We start from the raw sequence: 16,240 nt of genomic DNA on the forward strand, positions 1-16,240 counted from the left end.
AGCAACAAAAGAAGTGATAACACGATTCATGGTTGCATCCCAGTGGAGAAAACAAAAGCAACTTGTTGGCAACAACTGTGCGTATGTGTGTGTGTGTGTGTGTGTATTATGTGTATATATAGTTCTGTCCAATCGTTAAAAAGTGTTTTGGAAAATGCAGAATAAGCACACACAAAAAAAGAAAAAGTGTCCTTCACATGACAGTATGGTATTTCATGGAGACACATACATCATTATCTTTATTATTTTGCATAATCAAGACTGTCCAATTCTATAACCGGTCTTCTCCTCTAAACTATTAAGCATTTCTCCATGTCATCAACTGTGCGAACATTTTGAACAGCTACAGCTGTAGCTATAGTCCGTATTATAGCTACACCAGTATTTATACTTTTAGATAGCTTCCAGGGTTTTTTTTAAGACTATTTTGCATGACTCCTAATGTTTTCTTGTATTTCAAATTAACTCCTTAGGAGCAATTTACAGAATCATAACTTGAAGGGAACAAAAACATTAAGCTTGACTCATATTATCGAAATGCTTTTGGAAATGTTACCAGATCTGAGTATACATTTTAAGGGCAGAGGTTATGCTCAAAAGTCATCCTTGATACCTGTCATGGACTGAAATGGGTATTCCCCAAAATACGTTGGAATTCTTCCTATATGGGAAGTTATCCCATTTGGGATTATGGTTTGTTCTCTTTGTTACATTAATGAGGTCGTGTCAGTGTGGGGTGTAGCCTAAACCCACTCACTTAAGAGTGATAAGCAGCAGCACAGAGATGAGCAAGCACAAACTGGGAGACACAGCATGCACGGGGACTGGCAGGAGCCAAGGAGCACTGGGGCCACACAGCTAACCCCCGACCTAAACAGACAGCCTTTGTTCCCCACAGCCAGTGCCCTGAATTTGGGTTTCTAGGCCCCTGAACTGTGAGAAAACACATTTCCATTTTTCTAAAGCCACACACTTGTCGTATTTCTGTTACAGTAACCAGAAGACCAAGGCACCACCTCCTTCTCTTATGCCCCAGAGCTAATTCTATCAGCCCATGTTCTAGGCGTCCCTTTCAAAATGCATACAGAATTCAATGCTACCACATCTCACCACGGCCACTGCTCCCACCTTGGTTCAAACCTGGACGACAGAGGCTTCCTAATTCATCCTACTGATTCTAATATTCCAGGCAGCAATAGTGGGTAAATCTGTAAGAAACACGTCAAGATTGCTTTACTTCTCTTCTCAGAAGCTTCCAATAGTTTCCATCTCTCACAGAAAACAAGCCAAAGTGCTTACAATGGTGGACCAGGCCCTACATGATCTAGGCCCTTGCCACTGAGGTTCATCTCCTACCTGTCTCTGCCTTGGTTGCTCTGTTCCAGCCACACTGGCCTCCTGGCTGCTCCTTCACTGTGTCAAGCTCTCTTGCTGCAAGGCCTTTGCTCCTGCTCATCCCCTGTTCATAAAACCTTTCTCAAGACAGCAAAGGAGCCACTCTTGGCTTGCTCCTCACTTCTTTCAGATCTTTGCTTAAGGCCACCTTCACAAACACATCCAAACCGACTGCCCTACATAAAAGAGTTAAGGAGCCCTGGGGACACAGTGGCTGAGTGCTTGCTGCTAACGCCCTAAAGGTCAACAATTTGAACCCATCAGCTGCTCCATGGAAGCAAGTCTATAGAGCAGTTCTACTCTGTCCTCTAGGTTTGTTGCGTCAGAACCAATTCTGTGGCAGTGGGTCTGGTCTTCTGGTCTATATAAAGGAGCAGTTGCACCCCATCCCCTTGCCTGGATTTACCTTTCTTCAGAGTACTTATCACCTACTGATTCACAAAATATTTGTTTATCTACTCCACCAGAATGTCAACAGAGATTTATTTATTTGATCATGGAAAATTTCAAACATACCAATATACAAAAGTAGAGAGGACTGTATCAAGAACTCCCATAGAACTTATCTCCCAGCTGCAACTATTCTCAATCCAGGACCCAAGATAAACAGGGATTTCCGGATAGAGTAAGACCTACCATACATTGTTGTTATTGTTGTTATGTGCCATCGAGCTGGACCTGACTCATAGCAACTGCTCCTTGGGTTTCTGAGGTGGTTATCACTACATAGATTGCCTAACCCTCCTGCCGAGGAGTGGCTGGTGGGTTTGAACTGCCAGCCTTCTGGTTAGTAGTCAAGTGCCTTAGGCAATATGCTACCAGAGCTCCCATATGGCAGGCCTCAATCCAGAGGCTTCAGAGGGACAGGTGTCCCAACCTCTTATCGTTTCTTTGGAGCAGAAATGCTGCTCATGTAATACTTGACCTTGTCTGTGGCTGCTTCAGCAGTGACTCTCTCTCTTTCTCCAGCACCATCATCAGCAAGGACATGTGATATATTTCTATTAGTTCCAATGGTGTAATCAGTCCTTATAGGAAGGGGCAATAGGATCTTAAGGACATAGATCTTAAGGATAACAGATGTGAATCACAATCTATTCATTCTATCTGCTTCCACCAATAAGGGAGGAAGAAATCGTATGGATAGTGTTAGGAGAACGTTTTAGATACCCAGAGGGGAATCTGACCTGAGTCTTTCAGAACAAAGTACATACCTGTTTTTCTTCATAATGTGCTCAAAGGGTCTCAGAAAATCCTTCTGGAAACGAAAGTTGGCTAATTCGCCCTTCTCAAGAAACTTCATGGAGAGTTGCCTCAACGAGTCCACAGCAAAGATGGCCACATCTTCATTGGGGTTACAGCCAACCTGAGCAGGAATAGGAAGGAAATAAAACAGGCACAGTCCAAATCCAGCGGATCTGGGGTCCTGAATGTAAAGATGAACAGCTGACCTTCAAAACAAATACTCCAGGTAAGTTCATCCAAAGAAAACAGAAAGTATATTTTCTGGTTATGACTGGTCCGATTTTCTTTAAGCATGATGAGAAAGACCTGTACTGCACATTTAATTCAAACTGCTATAAAAATGGCCTATTTAATTTTACCCAAATATACATGAGGGGTCAAAAGACCTATAGCCAGTAAAGCCTTTCCATACTCGCCCACGTCCTCATCTAAAGCAAATGACTATAAATGAGTATCATCAGCCTCAAAAAAACTCATCAGAAATAATTGGGCTTTTAATTTTCTTGAAAACTGTACTTGCCCATGGTTTATCTAAGGAACCCTGCTGATGCAACAGCAAAGCACTCAGCTGCTGACAGAAAAGTTGGCAGTTCAAACCCACCCAGCAGCTCTGTGGAAAAAAGACCAGATGGTCCGCTCCTGTAAAGATTACAGCCAAGACAACCCTATGGGCAGTTCTACCACCAACATGGGGTTGCTATCAGTCATGGACTTGGCGGCACATAGTAACAGCACAGTTCATCCACTTTTAAGAAGTGGAGTCATAGGCATCTTATGCAGTTGGTGCGTCTCACACTTTTCCCTCAAGAATCCCTTAAAGCAGAGCTAACGGTATGTTTCCCATGAGTATCAGCTGGATCTAAGTGCATCTTGCAGTGGCTTGGTCCTAGTGAGAAATTTCACTAACATATGGTCTAACCTGTGGTTTTGAGTTTAAGAGAAATAGCCATATCATTTGCAATAAAGAAAAACTAGGAATGTTAATAAGAAAATGGCTGCCTATGAATATAGTCATGTACAGAACACAACCTGGCAGTTAAAAAGAAAAAGCATAAGCCAACATGGATAAATCTTTAAGATTCCTTGAGAAGTATCAGACACAAGTTACAAAATGACACGGAGGATACTACTTATGTTTTTAAAAGACACAGAACAAATCGTGACAGTATATCATCTTTCTGGGTACAGATATACACAAGTGCACAGAAAAATGTTGGGAAGGATATACATCAAACTGATGATAAGAATTGGATTTGGGAAGAGCCAGGTTGGGGAGATCAAGGTGCAAAGGAGAATGCATTAATGTCACACAATTGTTGTTGTTGTTACTATGTGCCGTCGAGTCGGACCCGACTCATAGCAACCCCTCCTTGGGTTTCCGAGGTGGTATCACTACAGAAGTAAATTGCCCAACCTTCCTTCTGAGGAGTGGCTGGTGGGTTTGAACTGCCAGCCTTCTGATTAGCAGTCAAGTGCCTTAGGCACTATGCTACCAGGTATTTAGAGACTAATAAAAAGAATATTTCCATCCTAAAAATCCAGGTAAAACAGATGGCTCAGGAATATATACCATATTTATTGTTTACCTTTGCAACCTACGCCCCCCACCACCACACCCCTGAACCCTACATATACCCTAGCTTAGATGATCTTATGATTATTTAAATGACCCTGCTAGACCTTGAGAGCTAAATTACAGCTATACTCAGCCATCCACCGTATCTTCAAACCCTTGAGATTCTCAAGTGCTCCAGTTCACAAGGAAAGCAGAACCCTGTTCCCAGGTAGTGGGAAGAATGAGGAGCCTGGGTCAGCAGCTGAGTTTCCAGACATACACAGTGCTCAACAGCACTGACGCGGCAGAACAGACATCTGTAATGAAGCTGACAACCACGGACACCTAATTACCACCTGCCAGCCTACATCCCAAGCTTGCCCATAAGTGGCCCACAGACCAACCGAGAACTGGCATGTAGAACCTTGACAACAGAATCGCAGGTGGGAAAAGTAACTTTTACAAACTGATGTGCCCTCCCCAGAAAGCAGTCCCAATGAACAAGAAATCTAGACTCTTCAGGAGTTGAGAAAATGTTTACCTAAACACTTTTTTAATAATCATTTTTCAGAGAACAAAAGGCTCCCCAGCTATTACCCAAAAGATTTTGTGCAATAATCGCATGATCTCTGCTCAGACAGAATCATTCCTCTACCAAGCTCCCCTTGACTTCACACGGAATTGAATGATAGGCATCTATCAACTCTTTAAGGAGCTCTGGTGGTACAGTGGTTAAAGCATTCTGCTGTTAACCAATGGGTTGGCTGTTCAAACCCACCATACACTAGGCAGGACAAAGATAAGGCAGTCTTTGCAACCTTAGACTATGGCCCTAGTTAACCGTCAGGCCTGGATTGAATTCACTCCCATGGCTTCCAGCCAAACAACAGACAGGCAGGGTGAACATTTATATCAGGCAGATACACTACTTAGAATGATCAATCATGGGAAAACAGAAAGGCAGTATTTGCACAAAGATAGCTCAGGAGACAGGAATGCATAGGAAAGAAGGACACAAGGAAAGGTAACTACAGGGAGGAAGTGGAAAAAGAGCTGTTATACTGTGGGGAATTGCAGTCAATGTCATGAAACAAAATGCGTATGAACTGCTGTATAGAAAATGAATTTGCTCTATAAACTTTCACTGAAATCATGATAAAATTAAAAAGATTACAGCCCCCAACCCCCCGCCCCTAAAAATATTTACAGCCTTGGACTTCCTATGGGCAGTTCTACTCTGTCCACTAGGGGCCCTGTGAGTTGAAATTGACTTACTGACAACGGGCAATGGATCAACTCTTTAAATGCTTTATCACTCCTTTTTGAATTTAGTTGCCTGCATTTTTCTTTGGGGGGAGGTGCACAGATAGGGCACAGATAGGGTAGTTTTTGAGTCTGACGTGTTACCTTATTAAAGTGATCTCCAATCACATGCCATATTCGAGACCACTGCAGCCGGATCCGATTCATGTTGTAGTATGATATCTCCACAATCTTCTGCAAGCTGAACATGCGAGGGTGGTGGGGGGAAGCCAGCTCATCCATGGACACAGCACACAGCCAGCGGACAAAGTCAACTACAGGCCAGACCCAACAACACACACAAGGCCTCATTAGTAATGGTCAGTCACATCATGATGGGGTCTATTGTTGTCACAGGTGACTCAAATACATACCGATAGCATTTCCATCCAGTCTGGTAGATCCAGTAAAAATTCTAGACAGACAATCCAGACAAATAAAATAAAAATTAGGTTTGGAAGCTATATCTCAAAACACTCAGAAAAGGGAGAAAGGAAGTATTTCTAAATAAACAATGAGGCATCACAAGTACAAAACTGGTTGCTGAATGGAGTTGAGGGCAGAAATGCCTATACAGTTAGGCGCTGCATAATGTCCATCTGGGCAATGCCCAACCACACGTACATCTGTGGCTCCAACCCCATAACCCCTATGATATTAAAAACTCGAGGTACACACAAGGGTGTGTAATGAATGGATACTACTTTGCAATGTACATCAAAACATTATTATTATTATTTCATTATCATGTTAAAGATGTTTTAATGAATCTGGAAGTGTTTCTTTAATGTTTTTTATGTATACAATACACTATATACTAAGACAAATATCTGACTGACATTACATACAAACTGCACCAAACTTTTCTAATATACAAATCTGACTTAAAGACAGACTTAGGAATGTAACTTGTTTGTAATCCAGTGACTGCCTATATATGATATGGCATTTGTTCAATTTCCAAATCATTTAATGTCTTATTTCATAGAATGTAACATGGATGTTAAGTAACGTAATTAAAATGTACGTGATGGGTTATTAGTAGTTGTAGATCACGTAGACTACTTTTCATATTTTTTAGCTTGAGTAATCCAGAGCTGATAATACTTATAAACAGTAACTTCTGTATCATTCACACCCAGTTACTACATAGAGGGCACCAAGCCACTAGGTAGTCAGTCTCATGGAAAAACAAAACCATTACCTGTCCACAGCTACCACCACACTCTGGGAACTGGTTTCACCAACCGATTCCTGGAAGCTGGCCATCTGTCTTTTATCCACTCCACCACTCACTAAATTACCTGAAACACAACACACAACATCAGTAATGCTTCAAATATAGTCAAGTATTTAGAACAACACCCCATGCTATCGACTGCACAGAGACAAGGATCATACTTGAGAATGGTTCCAGATAAGAAAATCTGTTGACAGAGTAAACATCGCACTTACATTTCAGCATCTGGCATTTAAAATAAGCATTCTTATTACAAGCTCCCTTCTCTGTATGAACCATTGCTCTTTCTCTATAGTCTCATATTTTTATAGTATTAAGTGCTGATGGTAGGAAAACAAATTATAATCGATACTAATCAGAGCCCACAGAACATGCAATGCTGAATGCTCTGTACGCTTTACAGGATTTCACTCTACTCATCCTCAGAAGCACACTAAAAAGCAGGTGCTACTGCTGTTCTATTACATCCCCTCACTTCTGGAATCCATGCTTTTCACCATTATATCGCACTATTCTAACCACTGAGCACGAGGCCTAGGAGCTGACTCTCTGCATCTCAACGTCCTGGATTTAATTCTGCCCCTGCCACTTCCTCGCAGTGCAACCTTGCTCAGGTCAGTTCACCCCATGTGTCTCAATCTCCTCATGTACAAAATGGGGATGGAAATAGTGCCTTAATGGCACAATGGTTCAGTGCTTGGCTGCTAACTAAAAGGTCGGCGGTTTGAACTCACAAGCTGCCCATGGGAGAAAGATGTGGCAGTCTGTTTCTGTAAAGATCACAGACTTGGAAACCCTACGGAGCGGTTCCATTCTGCCCTACAGGACTACTGAGTTAGAATCGATGTGATGGGACATAACAACAAGAGTCTCTATGTCACTCGGGTGTTAAGAGGATTAAATGAGTTAAACATATAAAGAGAGTGCTCAGAACATGATTTGCACATCTGTCTGTCCTCTTCATTATCATTATTTTATAACACTGCTTTTACATCACTGACAGGAGAATCTCTCAAACCAACTTATAGCACAAAATAATTCCACCTGCTAAGATCTTTTTAATGAAAGTCCTCCAAATGAACATGGAGGAAATGACAAATCTCAGAAATACAGAGATACAACCTTCAAACAGCAGGCACGAGAGCTGGCATTAGAGCATAAAAAAAACCCCACTGCTGACGAGTCAGGTCTGACTCCCTGCGACCCCTCCGTGGGCTTCCGAGGCGGTATCACTACAGAACAAATGGCCCTCTCCCCCTTATAGTTATTTGTATAGAAACAGGAGTGATGCATCCTGCTGATTTTCTACAAGACACACATTTTACTAAATAGCTGAACACAATTAAGAGAGGTGAAGCAGCACCCCCACTTCCAGCAATAAACACTGTCAGCTGCACCTAAAGAAGAGACTAGTTTACAGGACAATCCTGATGAACTGGTTAACTTGCGAATCTGTGACCACCAGCTGTGGGGCTAGCATCTTACCGAGACCAAGGCCCATGAACTCTTCGCCTGCCAATGTGTGGCCCTTCAGGCTCCCTTCTCTTTCACGCCCAGACCCAGACAGGTAGCGGGTCTTCACACCTGTTCCTATCAGCTGGGCGAGCTCCAGCTGGCTGATGCATTTCAAGATCTAGTGAAAAGAAGGCAAGAAGTACATGCCTGCTTCCCAGTTTACAAAGGACACTGTCATCTTAAGTTAATCATTAAAGAATTCTTTCAAACAAGCAGCTTTTCAAGGTGAGAATGAAATCTGAGAGTCTTACTTAGGATGGCTTCCCTATAGGACAGAATGATTGGCCAAGGGGTAGCAAGGGTCCTGGTTACACAACCTTTGAGTACAGGTCTCAAAACAGACTGAGCAAATTAGCAAAAGAAAAGTTGGTACAATGGACTGATAGCTTATAAATGCTTAATTATACAAATCTAATAGGTGCTCAGTGAGGAGAGAAGCAATATTCCGACTGAAGCAGGGGATTTCCCCCCACCTTGCCACCATGCTCCACTGCCTATTATCCTTAACTACTGAGACCCATGTGGTGGGGAGGGGAGGGCCAGAGAAGGCTGGAAATGATTTTCTTTCTAGATCATCACAGTCCTAACCACAGGCAGTCCCTGGGTTAAGGGTTACCGATAAGAGCCATTCTTTAAGTGGAATTTGTAGGTGAGTCAGAATAGGTGAATAAAAACAAAAACAAAAACAAAAACAACGCTGCCGTCAAGTCAGGTCTGATTCAGCGACCCCTTCTTGGGTTTCCGAGGCAATATCACTACAGAAGTAGATCGCCCAACCTTCCTTCCAGGGAGTGGCTGGTGGGTTTGAACCATCAGCCTTCTGGTCAGCAGTGAGATGCCTTAGGCACTATGCCACCAGAGCTCCCAGAACAGGTACATAGGGTTCTTATTTAGCCTTATTTTAGTGAAAGAAAAGGCTGGAGGCTTTTTCAATTATTTAAAAGCTGCATGTGCAGCAAGACAAGGTGATTGTGATTAAGAGTATGTTGCTAACTGGGGTTAGTTCAATCATTGCAAAGTGAGGGCAGATTTACCTAACTTTAAAGGGCAAGCAGGGGTTGTCAATAAGTTGGACATTTGTAAGATGGAGTCTGCTTGTACCCTCTATGGTCTTACCTCTATAATTTCATGGTTTTCTCTCTAAATAAAATATAATACCATAAGGAAGAAAAATTAGAAAAATATGATTTAAGAAAGAGAAAATAAAAATTGTTGTAGTTGACTGTCAAGTCAATTCAGATTCACGGTGACCCAGTCTATGCAAAGTAGAACAGTTCAGTAGGGTTTTCAAAATAAAAAGAGTCACTGTAATTCTATCCCTAAGATAGGACGTTAACATTTTGGTTTCTTCTTTCAAACGTTATGCTGTGTTTCTGGCACAGGGGACTGAGCCTCACAATGCTTTATGACAACTTTTTACTTAATACACTGTGACGATCTTCTCACAGCATTAGACAGTTTTCCTAACACCTTTTTCTTTTTTCTCTTAACACTCTTTTATCCCTAGTTCTTCCAACTAAGCAAAGGCAATTATCAGGCTTCCAGGGAGACACACACCTCGTGCCAGGAATTCCCGAGGTAGTTGCCATCGGTGTGAGCCACCGTAATAAGCGTCTTTATGGTGTCAATGTTCTTCTGTTTCATTTCCGTGATGCTGGAGCTGGCTGTCAGCAAGGAGAAGCGAGCAAGGGCCTGAACATAGGCATCTCGTTCCAGCTGTAATAGAAGCCCAAGAGGGAACACTGATTTCACCCTTAGCGTGGCTATTTCTTCATCTACAGGGCTAATGTCCTGGACTTTAGGTACTTCTGCACACATATCAACAGGCTTTACGCACATTAAACCAAATCAAAACCAAACCTGCTACCACTGAAGTCAGTTCCAGCAATGGGGACACAGCAATGAATTAAACAGACTGAGCCAAACTGAACCCAGTGCTGTCGGCTAGATTCCAACTCATAGTGACCATATAGGGCAGAGTAAAACTGCCCCACAGGGTGTCCAGGGCTGTCAATCTTCACAGAAGCAAAGCCCAAACCACACCCACTGCCCTGGAGTCCATTCCGACCCACAGCGCCCCTAGAGGACAGAGTGGAACTGCCCCACAGGGTGTCCAGGGCTTTAAGGGAGCAGTCACATTTTTCTCCCATAGAGTGGCTGGTGGGTTTGAATTGCACTGCACTGCTACCACTGTGCTACCAGGGCTTGTGGTTATTACAGGTTGGGATCCTGTGCACCACCACGTATCTGAGAACTAACATTTTCCTTTCCAAGAAACTGTAATCAAACTCATCTGTCCCATGTTTCAGTCTCTGGGAGGGAGCACTGGAGGAATCTACTAGACGCTAACCAAAACCAAGCTCACTGCCGTCAAGTCAATTCTGACTCCTAGTGACCCCTCCTTGGGTTTCCGAGGCAGTGTATCTACAACAATGCTGTAAGGTTGGTGTAACTTCTCAAGTGTACAAATGAGGAAGTACATGGTGTTTTAGAGAGCTGATAGCTCGGTCAATGTCACATGGTTAGGAAGGAACAGAGCTGTGCTCCTGGTATAGAACAAAATGCCTAACTAAAATGAATGGAAACGGAAGACTGGAGTTTTTCAAAATAAATTAGTACAAATCCTTACTAATTTAGAAAGTGATGCACAGGATTGACAATACTCGGATTTTATAACTGTTTAAGAATTGTACTTTGTTTATTTGCTTGAATTTTTCAAGATTCAAAAGGTTTACAGATAAACATTTGCATTACATTAATGTGTCTTCAAAGGAGAATTAAGAATAAGGAAACTATAATAAAACTGATCTTAAAAAAAAAAAAAAAAAAATCAGTACTTTCAGCACCAAGACAGGCAGGCTGGGCAGACGGAGAAGAAGGCTGTTTTGTCACATGGAATCAAGTAGCTCGGACTCCATCTAACTTAAAGGCTTTAATCCAAATCTCCAAATCCTTTCCTCAACTGAAGCTGTTGCCAGCACAAACATGTAATCTTCTCAGTGGGCATGAGTAAGTCATTTGCTGAGACTTTTGGCTAACTGGAAACTTCTACTTCTAAGTTTGGCCAAATCTAAAGAGACACAGCCCACTAGCAGTATCTGTTGGGCCTTGTGGATGTTACCCACCTGCATTCCAAAGATGCACGAGATTCGGATTGCACAGCGGATGCCTTCCAAACACAGAGAGGCGACTTCCGTGTCATCACAGTTCTGCAGTCCAATGCTGTAGGCTGCCAAGAGTGGTGTCCATACCAGCTAACAAAGAAGGAAGGCTGGTTTTAATAGCATCCAGAATTTTAGCACAGGAAGAAAATTCAGAGGCCACATCATCAGAGGCACAGCCAGGATCCCAAATTCACGGCTATTCTGCTTGTACTCTATTTACCATATAAAACAGTTCCTCCTAAACTGTGAGCAAGGTTATCACTATAGTAATGCTATTTACTAAAGGTATAGCTCAAAATGAAGGACACACCACTGTTGTACATACCTGTATTCATCACAGACATCACTAATCAATAGCAGATCCAATTCCCTGCTAAGTCTACATGGGGCTAAAAATCCTTCTTTTACATATTGCACAAGGCAGTCATTATCAATCAGAGGTTGGCTTGCAATATAAAACTTCTAAGTGATGTCTTGTTGTTGTTGTTGTTGTTATGTGCCGTCGAGTCAGCCCTGACTCATAGCGACCCCTCCTTGGGTTTCTGAGGCAGTATCACTACGGGAGTAGGATTGCCCAACCTTCCTTCCGAGGAGTGGCCGGTGGGTTTGAACCGCCAGCCTTCTGGTTAGCAGTCAAGTGCTTTAGCCACTATGCTACCAGAGCTCCTAAGTGATGTCTTAGTTTATTGAAAGGTCCCTAATTCAAACTATTTAGACTTTACTTTTCCTCCAAACTTCCTGTGAATTCCTTGGAAAGCAAAGCTCATAAATATATAGAGTGGATCACCGAATGGGATATTGAACGTGTATCTTTTTTAGACATTTTTATAACAGACCACAAGGGTATTGCTGAGACCACTAAGGTGAGATGTCTCAATGAAAGTCTATCTTTTGTCCAAATCATTCATTCATTCATTCAGTCCTCCTAGAGTCTTCACAACAACCTTGTGCAGCTGATTTTACAGGTGATGAAAAGAGAAGGTGAGTAACCCAAGGTCACACAGCTACAAAGCAGCAAAGCCAGGATTCAAATTCAGACCGTATGACTCCAAGTCCATATTCCTGCCCAGTGCTGGTGCTTGCACAGCATGATCAAAGGGTGTCTGGGAAAGACTTGCTTTAGTTATGTTCAGAGAGAAACACTACAATCTGGCCATGCCTCTCCTCAACCTCCTCACCATTATAAACTCCCTGGTCAGCTTCCTGCTGGCAGTTCCAGAATCAACTCCCCCTAACGTGTCAAGATACTCACTTTGAACATTGGCCGGACGTGGTCCAAGTGAGTGGCACTTGTAAATGGGGCTTTGGCGTGGCTCACGGCCTCCATCAGAGCTTTGGCTGTTTTGGCCATTTGCTCCATCTCCAAATTATACAGCAGTCGCCGCTGCTTTTCACTAGCTACGCCTACAAAGAAAGAAGGGCACAGAAATAGCAGCCACCACTCCCAGAGTGCATGCTATGCTCCAAAAGACTTACAATGACTGGCTCATATAACCCCCATCACCTCAAGTGGCTGCTACTAGTATCATTACTATTTCAGAGATGGGGCAAATGGCATACAGAGAGGTTAAGTAACTTTCCCAGGGTCACAGAGCTAATAAATAGAAGAGCTGGGACCTGAACCCTCCAGGTGGTACAGCTCTAAAGCCTGTACTGTAAACCACAACACTCTACTGCCTCTCAAACAAAGAAACTGATGGCTCCACAGGGGCCAAGAGGACTAAAAAGAGGTTTCATCAAGCCTGGCATAATCACCATTAAATTATAGCAGGGTTTTAAGGAACTTTTTCCTTTTTGTAATTTAGCTCTTTATTTATTTATTTCAAATTCCCTCTTGTACCTAATCAAAAATCTAGTAAGAAGATAGTAATATTATGAAAGAACTAGCAAAATCATAATAATTAATCACATTTCTATTCAGATACCCAGATATGTAAATTAAGTTTATCATCAGGATACTTAATCATGCATTCTGCTATATCTGGAAATTGGAGTTAACAGCGTGTCCTAGACCTTACTCTGCTTAGTAGATTTGGTTGCAATCGAATGCTCTTTTGTTTCCTTCATAGAGATTTTCTTGCCTTCTATCTCTTCATAGATACTCGAGAGATACTCTTCTGGTAGATCTTTACTATCATTGATACCTCGATTCATTTTAATGTACTGTTCTTTTGTCATTTTATTTTTCACCTGAAATTAAAAAAAAAAAATTAAAAACCATTTTTAAAACATCTAATGGTCCAAATAAAGCTATTTACTTAGGTACTCCAATAGACAATCATTAAAGTATTTTACCTGAGGACTGTGCAAGTCCGTAGTCAGCATGATAACTGAGTAGGCTAGGACGTACGCGGTGTCAGCACTAGCAAACAGAGTTTGCCTGGAAGATGTAAAGAACAGTGATGGAGACAAGGCTTGGAAGAGACAAGCCAACGGAGACAAATGCCACTGAAAGAGGCAGATGCTTCACGGAGGCCCCATCAGTCAGCAGTGTTCAGGCTTTCATTCCCACCAAGATTAACAATGACTCACTCGGAGAGCGGAAAACCTATTACAAATATGTGCCCCACTCTAAGGTTTCTCTGAATAAAGGCGTTTCAAGTAAACTTTTTTTGAAAAAAGTCCCATAAGGAACATCCAGGGTGGTGACCAGGGTGAGACAAGGTTTAGAATCAGGCACAGGAGGCACCAGGCCTACAATTCAAGGAGGCCTCTCTCCAGGCCAGCCTGGCACTGCCCTCATCCCAACCGTGAAGCCTCCTTACACCTGCACCCGAGGTGCCTGGCTTGCCTCACCCCAGTGCTGTGCTTGGGAGCATCTGCTCTGTGCCGTGCGTAGCACTAGGCTCCAGATAAAAAGATGACAAAAATGCCGTTTTGTTATTTGGTACTGCTGAGGCTGTTCCCACTCACAGCAACCTTACGTGACAGAGGAGGAGTGCCCCATAGGGTTTTCTAGGCTGGAGGAACTCTGGTAGCATAGTGCCTAAGGCACTTGACAGCTAACCAGAAGGCTGGCGGTTCAAACCCACCAGCCACTCCTCAGAAGGAAGGTTGAGTGATCTACTTCCATAGTGATACTGCCTCGGAAACCCAAGGAGGGTTTGCTATGAGTCGGGGCCGACTCCACGACCACAGTCTTTATGGGAGCAAATCACCAGGTCTTTCTCCCAAAGTGGCTGGGTGGGTTCAAATCACCAACCTTTCAGTTGGCAGCCAAGCCTTAACTATTTGTACCACCAGGGCTCCATATCTGTTGGTTAGCTATTAGTTATTTATACTTCATTATCCATTATAATACTGAACAGCAGAAACACAAAGGAAAATACTTATGTTGTTCTAAATGCCAGTGAAGGCATTTTCTTAGGCAAGAAAAGGAGAAAACAAACCAATCATCCTTATATATGCATAGACTCTTCAGACATGCGGCTGAAACAAGAAAAACTGGTCTGTGCAAATTGCCTCCGATAGGAAAGAAGGAACTGTGGTGAACACAACAAAAGGTCGACATTCTCATTAAATATTTAATTGGGTCACATATTTACTGATTAAGAAAAAGAGACCAAGGTCTCCAGGTCCCCAGAGGAGATAGATTTAAGGTAAATAACATCTAATTATGTCTCCCAGTGAATTCTAACATCCACCTGGTTAAAATGACCAGATGCTGCCATTGCTGACCATGCCCTTTCCTGCACAGAGCCTGCTGGACTCCCGGATGTCTGGGACCAATTAGTGTGAAACCCAGTTGACTTAAGAGGCAAAAATGTTCCCACTGAAGTTTTCAAATCATGTTCACAGTATACTCAGACACTTTAAACTTTGGGCTCAGTGGAAAAGGCATGAGCTTTTGAGTTAGATAAATTCAACTTCAACCTTGTCTCTGTTGCTTACTAGCTGACTGATTTTGGACAATGTTTCATCTCTACAGCCTTGGTTTCCTTGTCTGTAAAATGAGAGTATTACTCACAGGGCTATCATTCCATTTAATAATGCATGTGAAATGCATTGCATGGCTGATATAGGAGGTGTTTAATAAAGCTAACTCCCTTTCCAATTTCCACTTCCTACAAAAACATGAAGAACCCACCAAAAAAAGATCCCAAGATGAAATCACATACTTAGGTGGTTTTAAATAGTTATGCAGCCATTTTATAACCTGCTCCTCAGTATATAGCCAAAGGAAAACTCAAATTCTTAAGATTCACCATGTATATTAAATCAGAGAGATATTCCTGACTAGGAAAGAGGTGCCCAATTGCCTAGTACTTAATCGCATGGGCTCTAGCTGTATTATCTTGGGCAAGTTACTTAACCACTCTGGTGTTTGGTCTCCTGGTCTGTAGAGTAAGACCAGATGCAGGGCTGCTGTGAGGCTTATATGACATGATTCCTTAGCACAGTGCCTGGCACAGAACCTAGCTCCCAACCAAACTAAGCATGGCATTCTGAGGTAGGTAAAAAAGATGACTAATGCGGAAGGGACTTAAACACGGTGCTTACCCCTGGTTACATTCTATGTATCTCGCAGCAAACTTCTCCATTAAGCGGTCAATCTTCTGGGCCTCTCCAGGTAGGCGGAAACCTTCTAGGAATGTCCGCAGGGCTGAGACAAATTCCTTTTCACAGAAGTCAAGTTGATCCACGTAGGCATACATCACCTCCTTGTTGAATCTTGCGCTGTCTCCCAGAAAATCACCTACCTGGGTCTGAAACACACATACTCATTCACATCTAGAAATCACTGATGCTACAACAAAAGTCATTTCAGGCAAAGGAGGGGAGCAGAATGTCCTGGCTCTCTAAATGCCAAATTCACTGCCACTG

The 16,240-nt window shown here is 42.6% G+C and overlaps 1 protein-coding gene across 1 annotated transcript in view; it reads right to left on the reverse strand.

Annotated features, from left to right (window-relative positions):
* Positions 1-16,240, reverse strand: part of ARFGEF2 (ADP ribosylation factor guanine nucleotide exchange factor 2) — a 125,907-nt gene that overhangs the window by 47,925 nt on the left and 61,742 nt on the right. The window contains exons 16-26 of the mRNA XM_007938332.2: positions 15,917-16,122; positions 13,712-13,796; positions 13,435-13,606; positions 12,669-12,820; positions 11,378-11,506; positions 9,810-9,968; positions 8,223-8,370; positions 6,702-6,801; positions 5,872-5,912; positions 5,603-5,772; positions 2,610-2,761 (exon numbers count right to left, since the gene is read on the reverse strand). Of these exons, the coding sequence (XP_007936523.1) occupies positions 2,610-2,761; positions 5,603-5,772; positions 5,872-5,912; positions 6,702-6,801; positions 8,223-8,370; positions 9,810-9,968; positions 11,378-11,506; positions 12,669-12,820; positions 13,435-13,606; positions 13,712-13,796; positions 15,917-16,122 (1,514 nt within the window). The remainder of the gene's footprint in view (positions 1-2,609; positions 2,762-5,602; positions 5,773-5,871; positions 5,913-6,701; positions 6,802-8,222; positions 8,371-9,809; positions 9,969-11,377; positions 11,507-12,668; positions 12,821-13,434; positions 13,607-13,711; positions 13,797-15,916; positions 16,123-16,240) is intronic.

Source organism: Orycteropus afer, unplaced genomic scaffold, assembly GCF_000298275.1.
Source record: "Orycteropus afer afer isolate SDZICR_OR568_19922 unplaced genomic scaffold, OryAfe1.0 scaffold00049, whole genome shotgun sequence".
Taxonomy (NCBI): domain Eukaryota; kingdom Metazoa; phylum Chordata; class Mammalia; order Tubulidentata; family Orycteropodidae; genus Orycteropus; species Orycteropus afer.